This window comes from Coregonus clupeaformis, chromosome 9 (genome assembly GCF_020615455.1).
Source record: "Coregonus clupeaformis isolate EN_2021a chromosome 9, ASM2061545v1, whole genome shotgun sequence".
Lineage (NCBI taxonomy): Eukaryota > Metazoa > Chordata > Actinopteri > Salmoniformes > Salmonidae > Coregonus > Coregonus clupeaformis.
This window is the reverse complement of record NC_059200.1, coordinates 54,643,978-54,671,489: the sequence shown is the minus strand read 5'-3', so window position 1 is coordinate 54,671,489 and position 27,512 is coordinate 54,643,978. Positions and strand designations below refer to the sequence as shown.

At 41.8% G+C, this 27,512-nt stretch overlaps 2 protein-coding genes across 7 annotated transcripts in view; both read right to left on the bottom strand.

Annotated features, from left to right (window-relative positions):
• Positions 1–222: 222 nt before the first annotated feature.
• On the bottom strand, positions 223–20,342 carry LOC121574105 (histone deacetylase complex subunit SAP30L). The gene is made up of 4 exons (XM_041886709.2): positions 19,675–20,342; positions 13,416–13,538; positions 13,045–13,143; positions 223–1,870 (listed from the first exon to the last, which is right to left on the bottom strand). The coding sequence occupies exons 1-4, from the start codon at positions 19,858–19,860 to the stop codon at positions 1,742–1,744; spliced, it is 537 nt and encodes a 178-aa protein (XP_041742643.1). The 5' UTR covers positions 19,861–20,342; the 3' UTR covers positions 223–1,741.
• Positions 20,343–21,583: 1,241 nt separating this feature from the next.
• The window catches only part of LOC121574102 (gametogenetin-binding protein 2), a 34,797-nt gene continuing 28,868 nt past the window's right edge, over positions 21,584–27,512 (bottom strand). For 5 of the 6 annotated variants that reach the window (XM_041886703.2, XM_041886702.2, XM_041886706.2 and 2 more), the window contains 4 exons: positions 23,303–23,428; positions 22,950–23,107; positions 22,510–22,743; positions 21,584–22,356 (listed from right to left, as the gene is read on the bottom strand). In XM_041886703.2, the coding sequence (XP_041742637.1) occupies positions 22,168–22,356; positions 22,510–22,743; positions 22,950–23,107; positions 23,303–23,428 (707 nt within the window). In that variant the 3' untranslated portion in view covers positions 21,584–22,167. Of the gene's footprint in view, positions 22,357–22,509; positions 23,108–23,302; positions 23,429–27,512 lie in introns of those variants that run through there. The other variant, XM_041886708.2, reaches the window with a different exon arrangement.

The window sequence follows — 27,512 nt, the reverse complement described above, 5'->3', positions numbered from 1 at the left end:
GTATAGGTGCACTGTAATTCTGCATCACTAGTGATTGGGCTACATAACATCTCTCAGCGATCCCTTTGTCTATGGTTGAAAAAGCATGAAAGGAGAGAAGTTTTGTCCAGTCACTAATTCCATCCACCCACTAATCAGAAAATGGAGTGACTACCCCACAATAAACAAAGACAAGCCATTATATATGTACAGTACATTTATTAAAAGCAATAAGCAGCCATATTTAAATAAATGTGTTTTATCTATTACAACAAATGGGTTAAGCAACACAGCCAATATGCTAACATAGGAGGGGAAAAAAAAGAAGAGGGAAATCTATATGGCACTAACAAAGCTACAAGCAAAAACTCAAAAAAGCCATCGATAGTTCAGCAAATGACACATTTGACATGGCTAATTGATGGTGTAAGATGGAAAACAGTAGACATTAAGTTATTCCGTAGGACTTAAATAAGGTCTGGGACAGAGAAAACCTACTCAATACTAAGGCATAGCATCATCTGTGAATAGACCACTGACAATCAAACAAAACAGCAGTGTTGAAGTGAACAAGAAAATCCCAATTAGTGATACAGAGAAAGCAAAAACGTGTTATTTTTACGACTCCCATCTTCCACCAGCGACTATAAGCGGTAGTGTTATCGTGTGGTTGTGTGCCCACGAGACAGACAGAATTTCAACACTGTGCCAGGAGAGGAAATAGACTTGACAGCTGAGGGTGACATGATTCCTCAGAAATACACTCCAAAAGAATAGAACAAAATGTATTGTGAACACTAAGGCAAAGTACAGCCAGTGCTTGTGTGCATTGTGAAAACAATTTAGGTGGTTCAAATATGGTTAATTGCTCTCAAGTTGAGGCTTTCTACGTGCCTGTGTTAGTACAGCAACAATTTTCTTCTAAAATAATAATATTAATAATAACACATTTTAAACCCCTAATAAACAAAACTTCAATTAAATGCTTTAAATTAGTCTCAAAAGCTGAAACCAAGAAAATGACAATGAAAACAAAGACTGAAGTAGTTACTTTCCACCAGACACACAGAGACCTTACAATCAAGAATGAACTAAAGTACTGTACTGACATTTCTCACAAAAAAGGTAGAACATTTAGTAAAGAAAAGAGTCAGACATAAAATCGCCACCAATACTTGAAAAGAGCTTGTTATTCACTGAAACGCCATTTCACTCTGCAGTATGTGTGTGTTTCAGTGTATAAGAAAGACTTGGGACAGAGCAGGTAAAGTCTGAATGTAAAATGTAAAAAAGGGTCAGGGCCAAATGCTACATCATTCAACTTCATCAGTCTTCCCATGCATGTCATACCACTGGATGAGATAACGAGTATTCTAATTGGACAGACAATGTGCAACACTTCCCAAAACCTTATCCACCATCTTTTCATTCACAAAATGCATCCTGTCCAGTTTATTGAAATATTAAGTTTGCACACTCTCTGGTTTGACACAAGCCTTTCTTAAAGTTGTTAACAGTCCATGCAAAATACAAAAAAAAAAAAAAAAAACTTTAAGGCAGTTCTCATACATTGCATTCTACCGTGTTGCTGATATCTTCATATCTTCATACCGCGTATTTTGTACATATCGGCATATTCACATTACAGAATTACAATACCCTGCGGAGAGTCTCGACAGCAGTCTTAAATCCGGTTTGGCTGGCTGGCAGGAAACACCTTATCATCAAACACACGTGTTCATGTCCAAGACTTATTGGTGCTTTATTCCAGCTGTTTGCTGCCCTCCGATTTCTGGTCCAGTCGGCTTTTGCTGCTCTTCACCATATAAATAAAGTATGTGAGAGTCTCCTTCTCGTTCACTGGGATATTCCGGAAGTGGCGACTGACAGTCTGAAAACAAATAACATTGCATTGAGGCCAAAATAATTTAGTTAGCACAGAGAATAACTACGTTCTATCCAAAGTGGTATGTAAACATTACAGAGAGGAAGAGGTCAGTTTAATCAGTCTATTGATTGAACATCTAGTTGTTTTCTCCCCAATTTTAATTAAAACATTGTGGCAAGGATTAGTGGTATGGTCAGGGGCGCAACTTTCACTGGGGACGGTGGGGGGACAGTTTCATCATTGGAATGTGATACAAAAAGAGGCAACGGTGTGCTTTAGGACCATGCGGACACCTCCGAGCAGTCGGGTAGGCTGTTTGGAGTGTTTATCCGACTGGATAAATAAACAAATAAAATAATGCCCCCCCCCCACTTCTAAAACGAAAGCTGCGCCCCTGGGTATGGTATATAGAGTATTATATCTAAGAGGGGGAGGAGGCAAGACCAACAAAGACCAAGTGTGATCATCAGTCTGGTTAAAGGAATACTTCGGGATTTTGTCAATGAAGTCCTTTCTCTACTTCCCCAGAGTCAGATGAACTCGTGGATACCATTTGTATGTCTCTGCCTGCAGTTTAAAGCATTCCTTTAACTCCCAACCAAATCATTGACCACAATTATGTTAAGGATCAGAACTCAAATGTATAAATTCAGGAGACCCTGTCTAAACCCAAACCCAGATGATTTTATTCAAAAGACTAAGTGTGATGGGATATAAACATCCTCTACGTAGTCTCAAAACCTAGGGCTGTTGCGGTGACCGTATTACCGCCACACCAGCGGTCACGAGTCATGAAAGTAGTCAAATCCCACGTGACTGTTTAGTCACGGTAATTAGGCTTCTCCAACCTCTGATGCTGCTGATGGTCATTAGTAGCCTACCAAACTTGCTAACTGCCTGGTACTCAGCACTCTATTTGTCCCTCTAATCACTCTGACATCAATGCAAATGTAATCGAAAATCTAACCAAAACACTTCATGAGAGCGCATGACCTCATGTTGCGCAACATTTCTATAGGCTATGCAATTATGCGAGAAAACAGAGTGATGGCCTCTATTAAAAAGAGGAGAATCCCATCAGATTTCTAAAGGCTAGGCCTACTATATTTATTTCTCAACTTTCCTAATATTAAGCACATTGCTTATCTTTACAACAGGAGTATAGCCTATCTGGCTGGCATGAAAATCAACCACGGGAAAAGCATCCTCCATTCGCTATTTAAGTGCATAGATGACACTTTTTTCCCGCTGCCCCTGTTTCGAGACAGGTGCATGATAATGGTCCATTCTAAATCAAAACAAATTTCACACATATATTATTTAGTATATGTAACGACGAGATTAAATCAAGATAGTCTGATGGGTTAAAATATTAGCCTATCACTTGTGAATTATATATTATCACTTGTGAATGATGCCCAGCATAAGGCAAGAAACAATGCTATGTTTTTTTTGTGTGACTTTTTCGACTCAGTCGCACACCTCATGTAGCCTAGCCCATAGGCCTATATGTTTTGATAAGGTTTGTAAAGTGGCCAAATAACTTCTTAAAATGAAGCACATTAATCCGCTTTACACGGGGTGTAGAGCCTAACTAGCATACATTAGCAGCGCGTGAGTTTCAAGTTTGGGGAAGATCATTTTCACCATAAAAATGCACCTTTATAATAAAAACATTACATGCATAATCGCATTTGCGATCATTTTTGATAACGGTGTTTTCCCGCTAATGGAACATTTGTGCTTATAGCCTACTGCCATGTGCGCATATAATATGAAGAAATAGCCTAATAGTTGATCAACATTTAAAGTTAAACATTCTGATCTGTTGCGTCAGCCACATTGCATAAAAAAAAGTTTTTTGATGCTAGTGTTTGTATTAATTTGGGATCTATCGCATCCCACAAATGTCCAAGACTGTTTGGAATATTTATTTCTCGCACATAATAGGTCAAGTTTGTTACGTTACAGCCTTATTCTACAATGGATTAAATATTTTTTTTCCCGAAACAGGTTTTTAGATTTCTTTGCATATTTATTAAAAATAAAACACAGAAATACCTTATTTACATAAGTATTCAGACCCTTTGCTGAGACTCGAAATTGAGCTCAGGTGCATCCTGTTTCCATTGATCAACCTTGAGATGTTTCTACAACTTGGAGTCCACCTGTGGTAACTTCAATTGATTGGACATTCTTTGGAAAGGCACACACCTGTCTATGCACAGGTGTGTGACATGCACAGGCATGCATGTGACATGCACCTGACATGCACAGTTGACAGTGCATGTCAGAGCAAAATCAAGCCATGAGGTCGAAGGAATTGTCCGTAGAGCTCCGAGACAGGATTGTTTCGAGGCACAGATCTGGGGAAGGGTACCAAAACATGTCTGCAGCATTGAAGGTCCCCAAGAACACAGTGGCCTACATTATTCTTAAATGGAAGCAGTTTAGAACCACCAAGACTCCTCCAAGAGCTGGCCGCCTGGCCAAACTGAGCAATCGGGGAAGAAGGGCCTTGGTCAGGGAGGTGACCAAGAACCCGATGGTCACTCTGAAAGAGCTCCAGAGTTCTTCTGTGGAGATGGGAGAACCCAGAAGGACAACCATCTCAGCAGCACTCCACCAATCAGGCCTTTACGGTAGAGTGGCCAGACGGAAGCCACTCCTCAGTAAAAGGCACATGACAGGCCCCTAAAATAGCTGTGGAGCGACGCTCCCCATCCAACCTCACAGAGCTCGAGAGGATCTGCATCATACCCAACAAGACTCGAGGCTGTAATCGCTGCCAAAGGTGCTTCAACAAAGTACTGAGTAATGTTTTTTTTCTCTCCAGTTTTTATTTATTTATTAAAATTAGCTAAAATAAAAAAGGTTTTTAATTAGTCATTATGGGGTATTGTGTGTAAATTGATGAGGGGAAAAAAACAATTTAATCCATTTTAGAATAAGGCTGTAACGTAACAAAATGTGGAAAAGGTCAAGGGTTCTGAATACTTTCCAAATGTACTTTATCTCATCCGGTTTCTGCATTAGAAAATTAGTGAAGTCCCAAATTCCCGGCGAGATATTGTGAGAATTTGTGCACTTAAGCATACGGAGCCTCAGAAATAAAAGATCCGGACACGGATTAGGAGCCCTTTGAGGATACTGGAGTTCATAGGAGAGGAAAATGACTTTGGATAAGTGCCCTAATGAAATCCCAAGACAGAAGTTACTCTTTTAGAGCTGTCCTTCTGAGACAGCTTACCAAGTTCTTTAGATAGGCCACTAACTACTGACCAAAAATTTAAAACGCAACATGTGTTGGTCCCATGTTTCATGAGCTGAAATAAAATATCCCAGAAATGTTCCATATGCACCAAAAGCTTATTTCTCTCAAATGTTGTGCACAAATTTGTTTATATCCCTGTTAGTGAGTATTTCTCCTTTGCCAAGATAATCCAGCCACCTGACAGGTGTGGCATATCAAGAAGCTGATTAAACAGCATGATCATTACACAGGTGCACCTTGTGCTGGGGACAATAAAAGCCACAGACTGCAGGAATGCCCTCCAGAGCTGTGAATGTTTGTTTCTCTACCATAAGCCGCATCCAACGTAGTATTAGAGAATTTGGCAGTATATCGAACTGGCCTCACAACCGCAGACAACGTGTAACCACGCCAGCCCAGGACTTCCACAACCGGCTTCTTCACCTGAAGGGATCGTCTGAGACCAGCCACCCGGACAACTGATGAAACAGAGGAGCACTTCTGTCTGTAATAAAGCCCTTTTGTGGGGGAAAACGAATTGGCTAGGCCTGGCTCACCAGTGGGTGGGCCCATGCCCTCCCCTGCCCAGTCATGTGAAATCCATAGATTAGGTCCTAATGAATTCATTTCAATTGACTGATTTCCTTATATAAACTGTAACTCAGTAAAATCATTGAAATTGTCGCGTTTATATTTTTGTTCTATATATATATATATATATAGAAAAAAAAGTATTTGATCCCCTGCTGATTTTGTACGTTTGCCCACTGACAAAGAAATGATCAGTCTATAATTTTTATTTCAACAGTGAGAGACAGAATAACAACAAAACAATCCAGAAAAACTAATGTCATAGATGTTATAAATTGATTAGTATTTTAATGAGGGAAATATGTATTTGACCCCCTCTCAATCAGAAAGATTTCTGGCTCCCAGGTGTGTTTTATACAGGTAACGAGCTGAGATTAGGAGCACACTCTTAAAGGGAGTGCTCCTAATCTCAGTTTGTTACCTGTATAAAAGACACCTGTCCACAGAAGCAATCAATCAATCAGATTCCAAACTCTCCACCATGGCCAAGACCAAAGAGCTCTACAAGGATGTCAGGGACAAGATTGTAGACCTACACAAGGCTGGAATGGGCTAGAAGACCATCGCCAAGCAGCTTGGTGAGAAGGTGACAACAGTTGGTGCGATTATTCGCAAATGGAAGACACACAAAATAACTGTCAATCTCCCTCAGCCTGGGGCTCCATGCAAGATCTCACCTCGTGGAGTTGCAATGATCATGAGAACGGTGAGGAATCAGCCCAGAACTACACGGGAGGATCTTGTCAATGATCTCAAGGCAGCTGGGACCATAGTCACCAAGAAAACAATTCGTAACACACTACGCCGTGAAGGACTGAAATCCTGCAGCGCCCGCACGGTCCCCCTGCTCAAGAAACCACATATGCAGGGCCGTCTGAAGTTTGCCAATGAACATCTGAATGATTCAGAGGAGAACTGGGTGAAAGTGTTGTGGTCAGATGAGACCAAAAATCGAGCTCTTTGGCATCAACTCAACTCGCCGTGTTTGCAGGAGGAGGAATGCTGCCTATGACCCCAAGAACACCATCCCCACCGTCAAACATGGAGGTGGAAACATTATGCTTTGGGGGTGTTTTTCTGCTAAGGGGACAGGACAACTTAACAGCATTAAAGGGACAATGGACGGGGCCATGTACCGTCAAATCTTGGGTGAGAACCTCCTTCCCTCAGCCAGGGCATTGAAAATGGGTCGTGGATGGGTATTCCAGCATGACAATGACCCAAAACACACGGCCAAGGCAACAAAGGAGTGGCTCAAGAAGCACATTAAGGTCCTGGAGTGGCCTAGCCAGTCTCAAATCTCTGGAAGACTGAAACAGGTTTCCCTCAAGAATTTCCCTGTATTTAGCGCCATCCAACATTCCTTCAATTCATAAGAGTTTCCCAGTCCCTGCCGATGAAAAACATCCCCACAGCATGATGCTGCCACCACCATGCTTCACTGTGGGGATGGTGATGAGGTGTTGGGTTTGCGCCAGACATAGCGTTTTCCTTGATTGCCAAAAAGCTCAATTTTAGTCTCATCTGACCAGAGTACTTTCTTCCATATGTCTGGGGAGTCTCCAACATGCCTTTTGGCGAACACATGCCTGTTTGCTTATTCTTATCTTTAAGCAAAGGCTTTTTTCTGCCACTCTTCCGTAAAGCCCAGCTCTGTGGAGTGTACGGCTTAAAGTGGTCCTATGGACAGATACTCCAATCTCCGCTGTGGAGCTTTGCAGCTCCTTCAGGATGATCTTTGGTCTCTTTGTTGCCTCTGATTAATGCCTTCCTTGACTGGTCCATGAGTTTTGGTGGGCAGCCCTCTCTTGGCAGGTTTGTTGTGGTGCCATAGTCTAACATTTTTAATAATGGATTTAAAATGGTGCTCTGTGGGATGTTCAAATTTCGGGATATTTTTTATAACCCAACCCTGATCTGTACTTCCCCACAACGTTGTCCCTGACAAAAAAATAAGAAAATTGAGATTCTTCAAATACCCACCCTTTGCCTTGATGACAGCTTTGCGCTCTCTTGGCATTCTCTCAACCAGCTTCATGAGGTAGTCACCTGGAATGCATTTCAATTAACAGGTGTGCCTTGTTAATAGTTAATTTGTGGAATTTCTTTCCCTCTTAATGCGTTTGAGCCAATCAGTTGTGTTGTGACAAGGTAGGGGTTATACAGAAGATAGCCCTATTTGGTAAAAGGCCAAGTCCATATTATGGCAAGAACAGCTCAAATAAGCAAAGAGAAACGACAGTCCATCATTACTTTAAGACATGAAGGTCAGTCAATATGGAACATTTCAAGAACTTTGAAAGTTTCTTCAAGTGCAGTCACAAAAACCATCAAACGCTATGATGAAACTGGCTCTCATGAGGACCGCCACAGGAATGGAAGACCCACAGTTACCTCTGCTGCAGAGGATAAGTTTCATGAAAGTTACCAGCCTCAAAAATCGCAGCCCAAATAAATGCTTCACAGAGTTCAAGTAACAGACATCTCAACAGCAACTGTTCAGAGGAGACAATGTGAATCAGGCCTTCATGGTCGAATAGCTGAAAAGAAACCACTACTAAAAGGACACCAATAAGAAGAAGAGACTTGCTTGGGCCAAGAAACACGAGCAATGGACATTAGACCGGTGGAAATGTGTCCTTTGGTCTGGAGTCCAATTTGGAGATTTTTGGTTCCAACCGCTGTATCTTTGTGAGACGCGGTGTGGGTGAACGGATGATTTCCGCATGTGTATTTCCCACCATAAAGCATGGAAGAGGAAGTGTTATGGTGTGGGGGTGCTTTGCTGGTGACACTGTTTAACACTTTTTTGGTTACTACATGATTCCATATGTGTTATTTCATAGTTGTGATGTCTTCACTATTATTCTACAATGTAAACAATAAAGAAAAACCTTTGAATGAGTAGGTGTGTCCAAACTTTTGACTGGTAGTATGTATGTATATGTGTGATATATATACAGTGGGGAGAACAAGTATTTGATACACTGCCGATTTTGCAGGTTTTCCTACTTACAAAGCATGTAGAGGTCTGTAATTTTTTATCATAGGTACACTTCAACTGTGAGAGACTGAATCTAAAACAAAAATCCAGAAAATCACATTGTATGATTTTTAAGTAATTCATTTGCATTTTATTGCATGACAAAAATATTTGATCACCTACCAACCAGTAAGAATTCCAGCTCTCACAGACCTGTTAGTTTTTCTTTAAGAAGCCCTCCTGTTCTCCACTCATTACCTGTATTAACTGCACCTGTTTGAACTCGTTACCTGTATAAAAGACACCTGTCCACACACTCAATCAAACAGACTCCAACCTCTACACAATGGCCAAGACCAGAGAGCTGTGTAAGGACATCAGGGATACAATTGTAGACCTGCACAAGGCTGGGATGGGCTACAGGACAATAGGCAAGCAGCTTGGTGAGAAGGCAACAACTGTTGGCGCAATTATTAGAAAATGGAAGAAGTTCAAGATGACGGTCAATCATCCTCGGTCTGGGGCTCCATGCAAGATCTCACCTCGTGGGGCATCAATGATCATGAGGAAGGTGAGGGATCAGCCCATAACTACACGGCAGGACCTGGCCAATGACCTGAAGAGAGCTGGGACCACAGTCTCAAAGAAAAACATTAGTAACACACTACGCCGTCATGGATTAAAATCCTGCAGCGCACGCAAGGTTCCCTTGCTCAAGCCAGCGCATGTCCAGGCCCATCTGAAGTTTGCCAATGACCATCTGGATGATCCAGAGGAGAAATGGGAGAAGGTCATGTGGTCTGATGAGACAAAAATAGAGCTTTTTGGTCTAAACTCCACTCGCCGTGTTTGGAGGAAGAAGAAGGATGAGTACAACCCCAAGAACACCATCCCAACCGTGAAGCATGGAGGTGGAAACATCATTCTTTGGGGATGCTTTTCTGCAAAGGGGACAGGACGACTGGACCATATTGAGGGGAGGATGGATGGGGCCATGTATCGCGAGATCTTGGCCAACAACCTCCTTCCCTCAGTAAGAGCATTGAAGATGGGTCGTGGCTGGGTCTTCCAGCATGACAACAACCCGAAACACACAGCCAGGGCAACTAAGGAGTGGCTCCGTAAGAAGCATCTCAAGGTCCTGGAGTGGCCTAGCCAGTCTCCAGACCTGAACCCAATTGAAAATCTTTGGAGGGAGCTGAAAGTCCGTATTGCCCAGCGACAGTCCTGAAACCTGAAGGATCTGGAGAAGGTCTGTATGGAGGAGTGGGCCAAAATCCCTGCTGCAGTGTGTGCAAACCTGGTCAAGACCTACAGGAAACGTATGAACTCTGTAATTGCAAACAAAGGTTTCTGTCCCAAATATTAAGTTCTGCTTTTCTGATGTATCAAATACTTATGTCATGCAATAAAATGCAAATTAATTACTTAAAAATCATACAATGTGATTTTCTGAATTTTTGTTTTAGATTCCGTCTCTCACAGTTGAAGTGTACCTATGATAAAAATTACAGACCTCTACATGTTTTGTAAGTAGGAAAACCTGCAAAATCGGCAGTGTATCAAATACTTGTTCTCCCCACTGTGTGTGTGTGTATATATATATATATATACACACACACACACACACACACACACACACACACACACACACATACATATGCATATAAATAAAACTAACTAAACAGGACAGCACGGCTGTACAAAATAAATGCATGCGGTAAAAATCTGTAATGTAAGAATATTAAAGCCTGCCTACTATCATTGTGGCAATAAACAATAAACCGTTCGTCATTTGGATATATTGACACTAAGCAGTACAAGCCATAATTAGGTTGGAATAAGCTTATTTGGACAAGGAATGAGTTCCTCCTGGCCGTGGGTCTGGCACTTAGGCTTTCTATTCTACCAGCCAGCTCCCCTTTGGCCAAGATGTCAAGCAGAACTGGTTTCGCAAGTTGCAGTTTGTTTTGGATAGCCACTGGGAGACTTGGCATCAAAACTGACCATTGTATTTAATAGTCCAGTATTATGAAGTACATCTAGATTGCAAAATGCCAAAACTCCATATAGAACAACAATACATTAATCAAAGTGAAATATTTTGCCTGGTGCTTGTCTTTAGATGGATTAGATGCCCCACGGTTGTGTACACTGTTAGCGGTCTATGACATATTACTAACATCTTACTGCTGTAGGTCCAGGGGTTAAAAAAAGTAATAAATCCCATAACAAACTTAAGTTGATCTCAGATCGATTGTCTAGGGCCAAGTTAACCTCCCCTTTCATGTAAGAAAGTCATGACCATCATCCTTTTAGAGAAAGCGGATAATTTTGTACATGTATTAAACAGAGTGAGACAAATTCCAGTTCCCTTGCTTAGGGGGTCTGAGGTCATCCCGGGGATGCTCTTTAAAAAAGGCCAATCTACTCCAAAATGAATGAAAATAAAATGATGCTGACACCATCTAAAATATACATTTTAAATGAAACAATAACATATTGGTCAAAATGTAACATATATTGGAACATGCATATAGCCTATGCATGGTCTATATCAGGGTTTCCCAACCCTCTCCTCGGGCCCCCCCAGACGTTTCACATTTTAGTTTTAACCCTAAAACTGGCACACCGGTTTCCATTAGTCAAAGGCTTGACGATTAGTTGACTAATTGAATCAGGTCAATTAGTCAACTAAGGAGAGGGTTGGGGAAACCCTGGTCTATATTATGTTGTTGTTGTTGTTGTTAAGATGCCATTGCCCCTTCAAGAGCTCCGTTGCATAGTGATGGCATTCCGAGTCTTTTCGATAAGCTGGATAATCCGTTCACCTAAAAGTGCCGTTCATTTGGATCCCTAATGGCTCTTTATTCAGTAGTGCTTAGAAATTGACCTAAAACCATGAAAATAGTTCATCTCTAATTTAAAGCCTAAAACATTGCCTACCATTATGTCAGATCATGAAATGTGAGTTCAAATACAATCTCAAAGGACTTCAAAAAAGAAAAGACATGCAATTAAAAAAAGAAAAGAATGATCACGCTCATTTTCCTTCTTTTTTCTTAAAGCGCTTTGAGATTGTAGTGAAAACCGCTATACGAACGGCTCTTTTTGGTGAACGTCGGGAATCGAATGTGTGAAAGAGCCATTAATTTGGCTCCCTGATTTGCAAACTGTTACTATCTTTTCTGAAGATGATAATTCCTCATTGCAGAAACAATATAGTGAGGAGAGAGCCTTATTCTGGTCCACGCTTTTTTCAGTGTGTTAAAATATATACATTTTTAAGGCTATCTAATAGTTCATTAATGGCTTGAGCAGTCAGCGCCAGGAGGAAGTATAGAGTAGAGGCAGTTCGGAACCACTAGGCTACTGTGGCGCTAAAGCGCTAAACAGCTAAACAGCTGCGCCTAAACATTTTTTGAAACTCCGGTTGTAACTGCATTCGTTGAAAGATGCCACTCCTGCAATTTAAGGTGTAGAGAAATAAGCACGGTAGCAATTGAAACCTGGGACCCCCCCCTCCCCCCCTTTTTTAACAAAGGCCAAAATTGCTTTCAAAATAAATTTGCCAAAAGTGCTTTCCAAAGTGTTTTCCCGCGATTGCATTAACAATTGTTGTGCATTGAGTGCTTGTCAGAATAGATGTTTCTCCCCATATGGCTCCTGCAACATGAATGCGCATCAAAATGAATATTTATCTTGCATAGAACACACAAGTTGACTAGGTAAATAGGTAAACTATTCTACTATGGGGTTGTCTGAGTTTGTTTTAATAACATTACATGGCAAAAATAGTAGCACTGGAAAGTTGCATCCTGAGTGATAAAGTATAGGCTTTGAATTACTTTGCCAGCAGCTACACAACGCTGAGTTAAGCGCCGCGGTGCTGCGTATTATATACTATTTAATTCCCTTCATTTTAACATCGGAGCGTCAGCAACAATCATGCATGTCAGTTCTGGGAACACAGCGTAACAGAAAATAAAATATTTGAGAATACACTTATTTGGGAATATATTTCATAAAACAGACATGGCATGGTATTAGGCTATATCATCTCCAAATATTTTTTTATTGCAGATCTCAAAAATGACCTGTCCAGAATCCATATGATGGAAATCCGTCACAGTGACGGAGAACTTTAACCCCTGTGTAGGCATACTTGTCTTTCTTGCACTTGTAGAAATATTTTTTTTAACAAAAGGCATTTCTTACTAGCACTTATTTCACTAACAGTTGCTTGCAGTGACTGTGATATGTGGTTGTCTTACCTACCTTAGTTGAATGCATACTAAGTCGCTCTGGATAAGATCGAATGCTAAATGACTAAAATAATAGTTGGCCTACCTCAGCCAGTTGGGCCTTATTCAAGCCAGGTCTGGTCTGGAGCTTGTAGTGTCTCTTGTAGCGTCTCAGCGTGTTCACCTGAAGCTGGAACAGGTCCACCTAACATCACAGAAACAGACATTGTGAGGAAAGAGTGGTGTTATCCATTAAGCATTGCATATCTTTAAGCACATTTTACTGTTCTCTATCAATTACATTTCACACACAAAAAATGCATAGAGCTGTCATGCTATTAGGCCTTTTCATCATGTCATCTTATGTTATTTTTCATATCTATTTAAGTTGCTATTATTTTCTTCAAGGAGAAGCAGTGTCATTCTTTAGAGACATGATTAAAGGGAGGACAATGGGCTCGTTTTCCCGGCTGTTACCTCTGGCACTTCCACATCATGATCCGGAGACTCCCCTCCATCGTCACTTGTCTTCCTCTTCCTTTTGTTACGGACACTCTGGATGAAGTTTTTGTGGAAGTCGCATATGTAGAGGTGTCGAACCTAAAATAAGAGGAATATACACTGAGTGTACAAAACATTTTCCATGACATATACTGACCAGGTGAATGCTATGATCCCTTATTGATGTCACTTGCTAAATTCACTTCAAATCAGTGTAGATGACAGGGAGGAAACAAGTGATATCTCCTAAGACTCTCGCTCCTATAAGATGGGAAGGTAGAGCAGGCAGTGGCCCGGTTGTGTGAACCAAAGGTGCCTAGCCTGAGGCACAGAAGTTTAGGTCTGTAATCATACAGACCTCCTCCCACGCATTTGGGTCTAGGGAGTCCAGCTGCTTCCCCCACCTCCTCCAGTAGCTCAGCCTGATAAGCCAACAATACAGAGGCCTTGTACATCTTCTGAAAAATGGAGGCAGTAAAGCGCTCCGTCTTTCTAGGGAGTGAGGGCCTGAAGTGGTCAGCCAGTGACTGCTCCACCGAGGGAGGGTTGCGACACCCGGATTCCTCCATATTGTGCATGTCCAGGCTCGGGGATGCCTCTAGCAAGAATCTTGCTAGTGAAGGGTTTGTCCCACAAGCTCTTAGCTTCCCCGAGGCAAGCTGGTACCGCAGGGAGCAGTTGTTTTACCGGGGCTGTATGAGACGGGAGTCTCTTCCCGTTGTAAAGGTCCTTTAACGGGACCGAGACACTAAGGGAGACGACCACTCAATGCAGAGTCTGGCCGCGGCTCGCGTGCAGGCATGGAGGAGCTCAAGGGGAAGCTTCACTGCTCTTGGGCAGTCAGACCTGAGGGCCTGAGAGGGCGTGGGAACAGTCATCAGCTCAAGAGGTGGGGGGCTATCTCGAGGATATCCGTGAGATTAATCCCATCGTCATCCCCTAACTCGCCTTCCCCTGACACTACATCATCACACAGTGAGAGGAGGGAGTCGGGGCTATCCATGACCTCGCCCCACCTGGTCTCGGTTGCAGGGAGCTGAGCGTTCATTATTTTATTAGACGAATCCACCAGTATTTGGACAAAGCACCTTAAGCTATTTTCTTGTTGTTGTAACAACTGCTTGTAGAACTATTTTTGTTCGTTTAAAAGATCCTTCACGTGTGACAGAGACACACCACTGTCCTCGACAATGGTACTCCCGCTGGCTTTGGTCTTTGTCATGGTCGCTAGCAACGTAGGTTACGCTGTTACTCCTCGCAGTTCCAGACAGGGCAGGTCACAGGGAAGATTGAAAACAACAAACAGCAGGGATCTAGACAGCCACAAACCCGGGACAATCCACGGTCCCAGCCACAATGGCTAACCACGTCGCAGGCTGCGTTCAAGCCCTCAATTAGAAAACCCTGCTAGCTTGATATGCTGCTAGCTAGCAGCTAGGCTAGTTGCAATGCCAAATAGCTCCTCAGACCTGTCCTTGGTCGTCAGGATCACTGGACAGAGAGTAGCAATCCCAGCAACTGATGCCAACTGTGTCGTGGGAACAAACTAAAAAGTTAGCTAGCTACTAAGAACTTCCCAATACAATTTCAAAACAACAAACTTTTCAAAACAACAAATACGAGCTCTTCCTCATTCCGCGTTCAACAGGAAGTGACGTCTGATGGTATGTATTTAACTTGTGTTCTTGACAAACATAATTTTGGAGAGCAAAGGGAAGAATAATTGATATTGGAGTTAGCCTAAAGCCTAACCAAGTGTGGCGTAGTAGCTCTGGTAATGTTGTGTTGGGAGAGCCACAGGAAGAATCCTAAACTCTGCACAAGGAGCAGGTTTTCGTCCACTCAACCAGTGTCAGTGTTATCGCCCGTCCAAATAAAATATTGATAATTTTTTCGACCGAGATGCACGCGGACAGAAAGACACATCAATCTCAGATAAATCATCAGAGCGAGCGAAACAGCGCCCCCCTGTCTCAGTATGTGTAGCCCATGTATCTGATGCTGGGCTACATACAGTAAAACAGAGGAGCGCTGTTTTGCGCACTCTGATGTTTTCTCTGGTGAGATACTAGTTCTAGCCACTTGCAAATTGAAGAAAAGTTGGCGGGTGCACAGTGCACTGTTCGGATGCTGGAATTAATTTGGATGAACATGGGAAGGTAACCTACTTTTTGAAGTGATTTGTTTGACAATCAGATTAAAACATCATGACTGGTTGTGTTCATGCCACATTAAAAAGGAAATACATTTTTACAGTTAAATTACAAGTCTTTACTATAAAACTCACACTAGAACTGCTGCTCATGAATTAAAACATTTTATTACTTATTTTTACAGTCCCCCTCAGTCCTTGACTATTCCTAAATAAGTCTAGAAAATACGTTGTTAGAATCTTAATATCACAAACAGAACTGGTGTTATAACCAAAATGGTATGTACCCTATCAGTCCACCGAATCCAAGCAGCCTTATGAGTCTACTCTGGCCTACTTGGAGTACACAGTGAGTGTGTGCGTAATTTACAAATGGCAAGAAGACCAAGACGAATGGATGCACATGCTGCGTTACCGTTGCTACAAAATCTGAATGAAAATAATCATAATGACAACCGATGATTATTCTTCAGATTCTGAGCCTTAGCCTGAACCCACACATCTGAGGCATAAGCGGAAAAAAGCCAGAAAGGTGTGCACTGACAGGTGCCCGCGTCACCACCAAATTAAAACGGTGAGACAGGAGAGAGGAAGGGACGGCACCATTTGGATAGAACAAGCTGGTGACAATGCTATGAGCCGATTATCAGCACAAAATGTAATAGAGAGCAGGCCCTACCATCTCAAGCAAAAAACATCAGCAACATGCTCCAACTGATGCCATTGCGTGAAGACGCACACCATATAAGCACGAGCCGACAATAATTAACTGCTGTCATCGATGCACTGTAAGTCGCTCTGGATAAGAGCGTCTGCTAATTGACAAAAAAAAAATGGATTAAATTGTTTTTTCCCCTTCATCAGTCTACACACAATACCCCATAATGACAAAGCAAAAAAAGGTTTTTAGAATTTTTTGCAAATGTATTACAAATAAAAGTATTCAGACCCTTTCCTCAGTACATTGTTGAAGCACCTTTGGCAGTGATTACAGCCTCGAGTCTTCTTGCGTATGACGCTACAAGCTTGGCACACCTGTTTTTAGGGAGTTTCTCCAATTCTTCTCTGCAGATCCTGTCAAGCTCTGTCAGGTTGGATGGGGAGCGTCGCTGCACAGCTATTTTCAGGTCTCTCCAGAGATGTTCGATCGGGTTCAAGTCCGGGCTCTGGCTGGTCCACTCAAGGACATTGAGACTTGTCCCGAAGCCACTCCTGCGTTTTCTTGGCTGTGTGCTTAGGGTTGTTGTCCTGTTGGAAGGTGAACCTTCGCCCCAGTCTGAGGTCCTGAGTGCTATGGAGCAGGTTTTCATCAAGGATCTCTCTGTACTTTGCTCTGTTCATCTTTCCCTCGATCCTGTCTAGTCTTCAAGTCCCTGACTCTGAAAAAAAAAAACACAGCATGATGCTGCCACCACCATAGGGATGGTTCCAGGTTTCCTCCCGACGTGACGCTTGGCATTCAGGCCAAAGAGTTCAATCTTGGTTTTATCAGACCAGATAATCTTGTTTCTCATGGTCTGACAGTCTTTAGGTGCCTTTTGGCAAACTCCAAGCAGGCTGTCATGTGCCTTTAACTGAGGAGTGGCTTCCGTCTGGCCACTCTACCATAAAGGCCTGATTGGTGGAGTGCTGCAGAGATGGTTGTCCATCTGGAAGGTTCTCCCATCTCCACAGAGGAACTCTGGAGCTCTGTCAGAGTGACCATCGGGTTCTTGGTCACCTCCCTGACCAAGGCCCTTCTCACACAATTGCTCAGTTTGGCCGGGCGGCTAGCTCTAGGAAGAGCCTAGGTGGTTCCAAACTTCTTCCATTTAAGAATGATGGAGGCCACTGTGTTCTTGGGGACCTTCAATGCTGCAGACATTTTTTGGTACCCTTCCCCAGATCTGTTCCTCGACACAATCCTGCCTCGGAGGTCTACGGACAATTCCTTCAACCTCATGGCTTGGTTTTTGCTCTGACATGCACTGTCAACTGTGGGACCTTCTATACACAGGTATGTGCCTTTCCAAATCATGTCCAATCAATTGAATTTCCCACAGGTGGACGCCAAACAAGTTGTGGAAACATGAAGGATGAACAACTGAAATCAAGGTAAAGGGTGGCTATTTGAAGAATCTCATATTTGTTTAACACATTTTTGGTTACTACATGATTGCATATGTTATTTCATAGTTTTGATGTCTTTCCTATTATTCTACAATGTAGAAAATAGTAAAAATAAATAAAAACCCTTGAATGAGTAGGTGTTCTAAAACTTTTGACCGGTAGAGTATATTAGGCTATCAACGAGTATGGCTAAGCTATTCTTCATAGTGCCAGTGAATTTTTGTTGAACATCACCAAATGCATCAGTTTAATTAGGCCTAAATGAATGAAAAGTATTGCCTATAGCTTATTTAATGAAACCCTGGCTGGCTGTTGATGTCCTAGGTCAGGGCTCTCCAACCATGATCTTGGAGAGCTACATTCCAGTAGGTTTTCACGCCAACCCCAGTTGTAACTAATCTGATTCCGTTTATCAACCAGCTAATTATTGAATCAGATGCGCAAGATTAGAAAACCTACAGGATGGTAGCTCTCCACGAACAGGGTTGGAGAGCCCTGTCCTAGGCAATAGATCGCAAAGCAGCATCCCTGCTAAACTTTTTGTTCACTTTCTCATCCATAAACACAGTCAAGTGCAAATAGGGTTCAGCAGATCAAATCAGCAGGATGTGGGGCATTGTTTTTAGGAAGGACGTCAACCATGGATGGATCGCTAAAATAATGATTATGATCACACTTCATAAATTTTTATATTATCGGGAGACCTATACATTTGGCAGCCAAGCACGAGTTATCAGTGTAACCTATTCTCGTCTAGAAATGATGTCGAAATATATTCACGCCTATAATAAAAACCTACAGGCTTCCGTCATGAGTCGATCAAAACATTATAATAATTACAAGAGGCCGTTTGGAAAAACTAATCCTGTGTGAATCATCCTCTGGAATAACGCATATGCTTGGATAATTACAAAACCAACGTCTCATAATACCCGTCCGAATAGGGCTATAACATAGCAAAGAATTGGCTTATCAGCATAGAGTGCGCCGCATCATCCCATGGGATCCGTCAAGGCTGCACACAGCAGAAAAATCACTGAAATATTATTCCTACACATCCCCTTATATATTCAAAAAATGTAGGCCTTTTTTAAGCAAATGGGCAGCATCATGTTCATGTCAGTGCTTTAGAACGCAAATGTAGTCTTCCTAGTAGGTCTGCAATAATGAGGTGCTGTGTATGTGTGTGCGCATTCGGTTCAGCGTGTTTTGGGAGTCGAGCAAGAGTCGACTCTTTTCGACTCCAAAAATACTGGAGTCGTGCACTACTAGCTCTGCAGGGTGAAACCAAAATTGTCTATATGCACACTGCGGTTATAAACATGCAGCGCCCCCTATGAGTCGCTTACTACAAGCCACGCCCACTGCCATTGGGTTGTTAAGCACTGTCTCTGACACACACACTCCAGAACAGTACGTGGCGGTAATGCACCAACGTTTTACCGCAGTTCTATTAACGTTACAGCGAGTGAAGTAGCTAGTTAGAGAGACAACCCAACTCTCGCGTGGTGGTTACCCTCGCCGTAACGTTAAAATAACTGCGGGAGAGAAGTGCTCTTCAGGCTCGGGCGAAGGACACTGTGCCCGTGGCCTGGCTCGCTAACAGTTGTCGCAGCATGTAGAAAGAGATGCGTAGTGGGCGCGGCATGTAGTAAACGCCGTCTGCAGATGGACCCTTCTCGGTGAAACAGCCAAGGCTCGGATTGGAGGTGGGGGAGCAACCCTCCTTGTTTGCTGTTCCAAATAATCCAAATAAAACCATAAGCAATCAGAAGTCCACAATGTTCCGTGATACATGATTATGGCGCAGAACAATTGTAAAACAATAACTAATAGATTAGTGAGGTTGAATTTGCCAACAAGCGTGCTCGATTAGCAAATTCTTGCCTAGCAAACTGTCAGCGGGAACGTCTAGGGGGCTAACTAACTACCTCGTCTCATAGTTAGTACAGCTAGTTAGCAATAACCACTTACGCTTTTGTCGATATCCAGCTTTAGTTTTTTTTGCGATATGCTTTTCTGGATCCGCTTGCTGAAGGAAGCGTTTCCAGCTGATCGTCCGCAGCGCTCACCGTCCTCAATCAAACAACAAGTCTGGCCATAAAACGGTGGCGCCGGGGGTCCATCGTGACTGTCTTCTTCTGTGCTGAACCCGTTCATGATAACTAGTTGGTTTGGGGATCTTCTTGTAAAAACCACTGAGAACGTTCTTCTCTCGTCCCACAATGTCAACTTTCTACTACAGACAAGCGTAAACGTCGTTATCTATTTTTATTTTTTTACTAAACCAAAGCGAAAAATGTGGTAATGAAATGACACTTTACTAAATTTCGTCGTAAAGCTAGGTACCCATCCCACAATACAAGCTAGAATGCCAAGAAACAGGACCGCAATGTGGCTTACTAGCTAAGTAACGTTACTGCTAGCGAACAAATTCCTAAACTGACAACGCGCAACCGTTACTTTTCTATCATTCGTACATGCCGCTCTAAACAGTTCACATATATCAAACTAAATCGGAACACTTCAATCGTCTTTCACTGACTAAACAACTTTGAAGACATCACGTATTTCATAGACTTCACCTCAACAGCCGCGGTATTCTTTCAGAATAGCTTGTACAATGAACATGTCCTGCTCCTGCAGCGGAAGTTTTCTTACTGGATCACTATTGGTCATTTTCTAATAGAGGCGGGATTAACATGTTTGTATTGCTCTTCGGTTGGTTAAAATGTATGTAAATTCAGTTGTTGCTTCCTGGATTACGATGCGTATTTGTTTTGTATGAAAAGACGAGTCTGACACGGCCACTGTGCTATCTTCATACTGACGTGCGTTATATACGGACATTATCACCATACTAGATATGTAGTGGCGTAATAATGTTATATGATGTACAGTTTTATATTTTGTTTTCTGTGTAATGTAAGTACCTTAATGTGTTTGGACCCCAGGAAGAGTAGCTGCTAATGGAGATCCTTAATACAAATACTGTACTATGATAGTCTGATATTATTTCAGTCTAATAACACTGTCGTTGTGTAGTCTCCTTTCGAATATGCACACAAGAGTTATCAAGTTGTTAAAATACAGAAAGTAATTTCATCCTTGGTCTTGTAAATGTAGCCTACCACTGCCCTAACCAGGACGTTTCCCAAAAGCATGTTGGCTAAATTAAGATGCTTTTGGGATACCGGGCCTCGATGAAATAGCCTTATTGCCCTTGACAGTTTCTTCTAAACTAGCTAGTAGATTCATTTTAAATATGAATAAACAGTGGATTAAAAAAAATGTAGGATTACAGACTGTGACACTCAATTATAATTCTGCTGCAAATTAAAATGGTGATTAGACATCTCAACTATGAATGGAACAAGGCCCAAACTACATGCAATGCTTTAAATTGGTGCTTTTAGGAGACAATGTCATCCTCACAAAGTAACTACAGTCAGAGGAGTACTTTGCTACAGTATAGAAAAACAGTAGTAATCTTTGTCGTCATGTAACTTTGGTGACCAGATACTCCCGGATTTGTGGCCTGTCCCCTGAAATGTCCCGATTTTATTTCCCAAAATCTGATCACTTTACTTCACATTCACATGCATGTTGCATTCTTTTGCCACTAAGGGGAGCCAAAGTGCAAACTTGATAGGGAATTTATTGCAAAACTTTTCTCATGTGTAAAAATATAAAACGCAGAATATAACAAGTTATAGGTATGGATTAATTAGTCTAACGAAAGTAAAGTACAGTACTGTGCCTTCGGTCAGCTCCCAATGACAGACCTGAGGCTAAACTTGTCATATTATGCCATCTACTTGTTATTCATGAACATAGCACATGGTGTTAGGTAGCCAGGTCAGAAGCACAAACAACTATCAAATGCGTATTAATAAATATTATTTATTTAGTAAATCTTACTTTAACATTTTTATATTAAGATAATTTCATTTATGTACACATTTATTGGTGCAACTTTTTCCACTCAAATGAAGTGTCACAGAGGAAGTGAGACACACAAAATGGAAAATATGAGAGAAAAACGACATAGGACTGACTACCAACATCTAAACCCTAATGTCACAGCTTGCAAGCTTGATTATCAGATCCACTGTGCTACAAAACAAAAAACAGCAGCCCTACAAAATGAGACCAGAAAGAAACAGCTTGGTTTGGTCAGGGTGGGAGGGAGGACAACAAGGATGGGGTGACAAGGTGAACGGGAAGGCGACAAGATAGGTGAGACTGAGGGCGAGAGATAGATGGAGAGAAGATGAACAGAGGGGGGGAATTAAGAATCACATTTACTTCAACCAAACAAATAAATAAAATAATTAAACAGGAGACCAAATTGTAATTTGATTTTTTTCTATTTTTTAAAGGCGGTACGCGCAGAGCAGTGGTAATCATCATGAGTGTTAAAAAAGATTTCATGACAGTACTGCAACAGCAGCAGCAGCTAATTCTTTAATTGACGCTGGTGGTGGCAGCAGCGAACCACTCTCCACCTCCGCGGCAGTACTTGGTGAATTTATCTTTCAGGTGCTGTCGGTACTGGTCGCGGTTGTTGTAGAAGGACTTGTTGCTATCCACAAACGACTGGATCTCGTCCTGCGTGAGGCAGTTCTCTTCGTCTGAAGTCACTTCAGAGTCATCCTGTTTTCAGTAGAAAATACAGTTAAATGGACCTTCCAAACACACACTGAATAAATATGTTACATCCTACACTCATATGGAACTCAAAACTAGTACAAATAATGACATCCAGCACTGAAGTGACTATCACAGCTTTTTTTAAATTTCACTGACTAGTAGTTCCATGAGACTGTTGACGCTGGTGTTTCCCTGACCACACATGTTTGCCTCCAGATAACGGCTCATGTTCTTTTGATGTTCTGTCCATGGTAACTGCAGTGCAATGCTAGAAAAGGTGTCACAGCACAACTTGGCGCACGTCTCTTTGGTTCTGCACACATGTGATGTCGTAGAAGTGTTTTGCCCTCTCCTGTACCCTTCCATCACACAACCCTCTGTTTTTGGACCCTTTGGAAGAAAATTCATTAAAAAACAAGTTTTGTTTAATAGTTTCACCTGATTAGCAATGAATGACAGTCTAGTGAGAGCTGTGATTAGGACAACATAACATAAGGAAAATCTGGCAAGAGGAAATGTCAATTTCAATTATAAGCTATATGAATGGAAAAATCACATCCCTACTATGGTGAAATCAAACTAAATTCTAATCTCACCTGATCGTTACATAAGCCCTTGTTCTTTCTTTTCTTCTTATTCTTCTTGCCCTTAGTGTTTTCTTCAGAGTTGGCCCAGCACTCCACACAGCTGTCCACCCCGTCCTCCTCCTTATCTTCATCACAGTGATTATGATGGTGACCACACGAGTAGTCTCCTTCAGATGACAACAAGAAGACACAGCAGCAGTGAGAAAGGAGACTGGTGAGGAGTCAAAAGACATGACATGCATCCCCATGCAGGTACGCCACATTCTGTGTCTTGCAAAAAAAGAAAGACAAATGACAGCAACACCCAGGTTTGAAAAATGCATCACTACTATTTGGACCACTAACAAAAAAAATTGACCAACCTGCTTCATCGTGGTTGCAGATTCCCTCAGTGCAGGCGACGTCAGAGCATTCCCGTGAGCCAGGCTCGCTGCCTTCCATGCTAGAAGAGTAGCCACAGTCACTCCCATTGTTGTGGGGTGACAAACCTGGGGAAAGGACAAGGAGAAAAATCAGTTAATGAGCTCAACAAATGCCTGAGGCTGGTCTAGCGGGTAATGCCACCTACCGCATATATATGTAACTGCCAGAATAAAGGAAACACCAACACAAAGTATCTTAATAGGGTGTTGGGCCACCAGGAGCCGGAATAGCTTCAATGCACCATCATTTGGTGTTTTGTTGATGGTGGTGGAAAACGCCGTCTCGGGTGCCACTCCAGAATCTCCAATAAGTGTTCAATTGGGTTGATAGAGTAGTATACTACGAAGCAAGCTACAGTAGATCTACTCAGGCTTTTATAAAAGCTAGCCAGCTTCACATTCCAGGTCAGGCTTCAGCTGTACTACGACGGTGGATATTGCTCGTCTACCTGCCGCTAACTCTAGCAGGCTTGTAATTGCGAGTGCATGTCGCACATGGCTAGTCGAACACTGAACTCTTCATTGAGACTATGCTGAAGCGAATTAGTACCACATTTTCATTTGTGCTGGAATCAAAATTAAAGAAAAGTTATCTTGCAAATTCAGCAGTCTATGGTGTGAATAGCGCTGTTACGGTGACCGTATTACCGCCACACCGGCAGTCACGAGTCATGACCGCAGTCAAATTCCACGTGACTTGAGTCATGGAAACTAGGTTTCTCCAAAACTGCGCTCCGATGCTGCTGATGGTCATTAGTAGCCTACCAAACTTGACAAATGGATTTATTAGACTTTTTAAAATGTAGATGTTCCAAAAGTTCTCCATCAGTGACTTGTAGGATATGGGACAGCCCGAGTGTGAAATAGGCTTTTAGAAGTGCCATCTTAATTGTATTACTTATCGTTAATGCCGTCTTTGGTGTGCTTATCAGTGCACAAGCACCTTTTCCCCACTCCTATCGCTAGGGCTGTGACGGTAATTGAATAACCGTGTAACTGACGGTTATGGATGAAGACCGTCATGAAAATAAAATAACCATCAAAACCGTTTAAAAATAGGCCTACGTTCATTTAGGGATTTTGTTAAAATGTGTATTAACTTTATTTTCATGCAGATGAACTTTACCTAATAGCGGGAGTGTTTACTAATGATTATAAGCAATAGTTTCGCTAACTTAGTCTGTATTAAACTGCCTCCATCTCCTCCTCTTTCCAACTTTCCTTTACTGCTCGAGCAGCTAATCCGCTAGCTGCGCAAGGGTGTAGAGCGCTATAGGCTATAGTACTTCAGTAAAAATTATCCTTGATGTGTGGACTTTCTTTTATACAATGCACGTTTTCATTGCTTGTAAATAAATACAAAATCGGTCCCACATTATTATTATTTTTTTTTTAAATAGTTGGATGTGTCTGACTATTCATTAAAATATTCAACAGCAGTCGACAAGGTTGTTCTGGCTCGGAGGCCTATAATGCGCTAAATGTTGTGTCAAATGGACAATGCGCCAATCATCTCCAACCTGGCATGGTTTAATTTGATACAGAATATTTTCTTAAATTATAGACTAATCAACGCTGATCAGGCCCGGTCCTGGCCGATATACCATCCTAGGCAAGACAAAAAAAATTGCTGCCCTTATATTCCCGCAAAGTAGAATAGTTGCCTAGGCTAGTGTCGGCCCGAATGCCCATGTGGTAAGCCTACAGTTTGTAAAACAGGCAATTTACCATGAATCCTCTCACAGTACGTCAATGAAGTCAGTTAATTTTTTTTTTTTTTTTTTTACATCCATTCAAAATTATAATAGTTCTTCACAGTATTTGAAAAATCTTTCCAACACTCTCCCCCTTGATAATCAGCGTCGCTGATAAATAGGCTATGGACATGTTGCGTGTATTTGTTTCTATTTTAATGATTGTCAATTTCATCTTCATACGGTCCCCTTAATACTTTCCTTGTCAAGTCATTATCTTATATCCTTTTTTTCGGAATGCCTAAGGTACGCATAGGATTTTTTAATACGTTTTAAGGAAAGGATAAATATTTGCTCGTGTCTGACATAAGCTGGTGGCTTTGATTGATGGGTGCTTTTACGGGGGTGTGTGAGTTCGCTGATTCTCTATAGGTCTGTATGCCCATTCAGAAAGTTTCCTAAAGTAGCCTGTCTGGACTCCATCTCTTAAATAAGAATCAAAACGCTCCGGTCATGATTTAATCTAGTAAAAGGCCTATTTTCAGTAGCTTAGGCTACATACTTTCTCTCATTACGGCGTCCTCTTGCCACTGCCATCGAATGACAGCAGCAGGGTTTGTGACATTATGTGAATATTTTGGGAAACGTGGGAGAAAACCCATCGGAATTTTAAGGATCTGTAAAATAAAAATAAATAAAAAAGCCAACAAACAAGGTAGGCATATATCTATCTTTATTTTGACTTAATGTTGCGTCAGTACGAAAATGCGACAGATCCTCTCCAACCTGGCATTTCTTAATTTGTTGATTAATATTTATAAGTAATAACTTGAATAATAATGAAATGCCATGATAATAAGAAAGTGTAATGGCTTGTTTCAAATATGCTTCTTAATTAAACCTAGCAATGTAAACAAGTGTACAAACAGAAATGTGAAAATGAAATAGAGAAAACTAATTTACGTAAGTATTCACACCCCTTTGCTATCGCACTCCAAATTGAGCTCAGGTGCATCCAATTTTCTTTGATCATCCTTGCGATGTCACTACAACTTGGAGTCCACCTGTGGCCAATTCAATTGTTTGGACATGTTTTAGCAAGAAACACACCCGTCTATATAAGGTCCCATGTCAAAGCAGAAACTATACCATGAAGTCCAAGTAACTGTCCATAGATCTCTGAGATATAATTATGATGAGGCATATACCTGGGGAAGGGTATGAAACAATTTCTAGAGTGTTGAAAGTTTCCAAGAACACAGTGGTCTCCATCACTGGGAAAATTAGAAAATATGGGACAACCCAGACTCTGCCTACAGCTGGCCTTCTGACTAAACTGAGCAACAAGGACCTTTGTCAGGGAGGTGACCAAGAACCCAATGACCACTCTGACAGAGTTCCTTGGCTGAGATGGGAGAACCTGCCAGAAGGACAACGGTCTCTACAGCACTTCACCAACCTGGGCTCATTGGGAGAGTGGACAGACAGAAGCCACTCCTGAGAAAAAGGCACATGACAGCACGCCTGGAGTTTGCAAAAAGGCACGTGAAAGACCTGAGAGCATAAGGCAAAAGATTCTGTGGTCTGATGAGACAAAAATTGAACGCTTTGGCCTGAATGCAAAACACTATGTCTGAAGAAAACCAGGCACAGCTCATCACCCGTCTAACACCATTCCTACCGTGAAGCATGGTGGTGGCAGCATCATCCTATGGGGATGCTTTTCAGCGGCAGGGACTGGGAGACTGGTAAGGATAAAGGGAACAATGAATGGAGCCAAATACAGGAAAATGATTGACGAGAACCTGCTTCAGAGTGCAAATGACCTTAGTCTGGGGTGAAGATTTACATTCCAACAGGACAATGAACCCAAGCATACAGCCAAAGCAATGCTGGAATGGCTTCATAAAAAATTATGTAAAAGTCCTTGAGTGGCCAAGCCAAAGCCCAGACTTGAATCCCATTGAAAATCTATGGAAAGACTTGAAGATTGCTGTTCACCGCCGCTTCCCATCTAATTTAAGAGCATGAGAAAAGCTGCAAGGAAAAATGGGAGAAAATCCCCAAATCCAAATGTGCAAAGCTGATACAGACATACCCAAGACGACTCAAAGCTGTAATCGCTGCCAAAATGCTTCTACAAAGTATTGACTCAGGGGTGTGAAAACGTATGTAATTGAGATATTTCACTTTCAATAAACTTGTTAACATTTCTAAAAACATCTTTTCACTGTCATTATGGGGTAATGTGTGTACAGTGGCTTGCGAAAGTATTCACCCCCCTTGGCATTTTTCCTATATTGTTGCCTTACAAACTGGAATTAAAAATTGATTTTTGGGGGGTTTGTATCATTTCATTTACACAACATGCCTACCACTTTGAAGATGCAAAATATTTTTTTATTGTGAAACAAACAAGAAATAAGACAAAAAAAACAGAAAACTTGAGCGTGCAT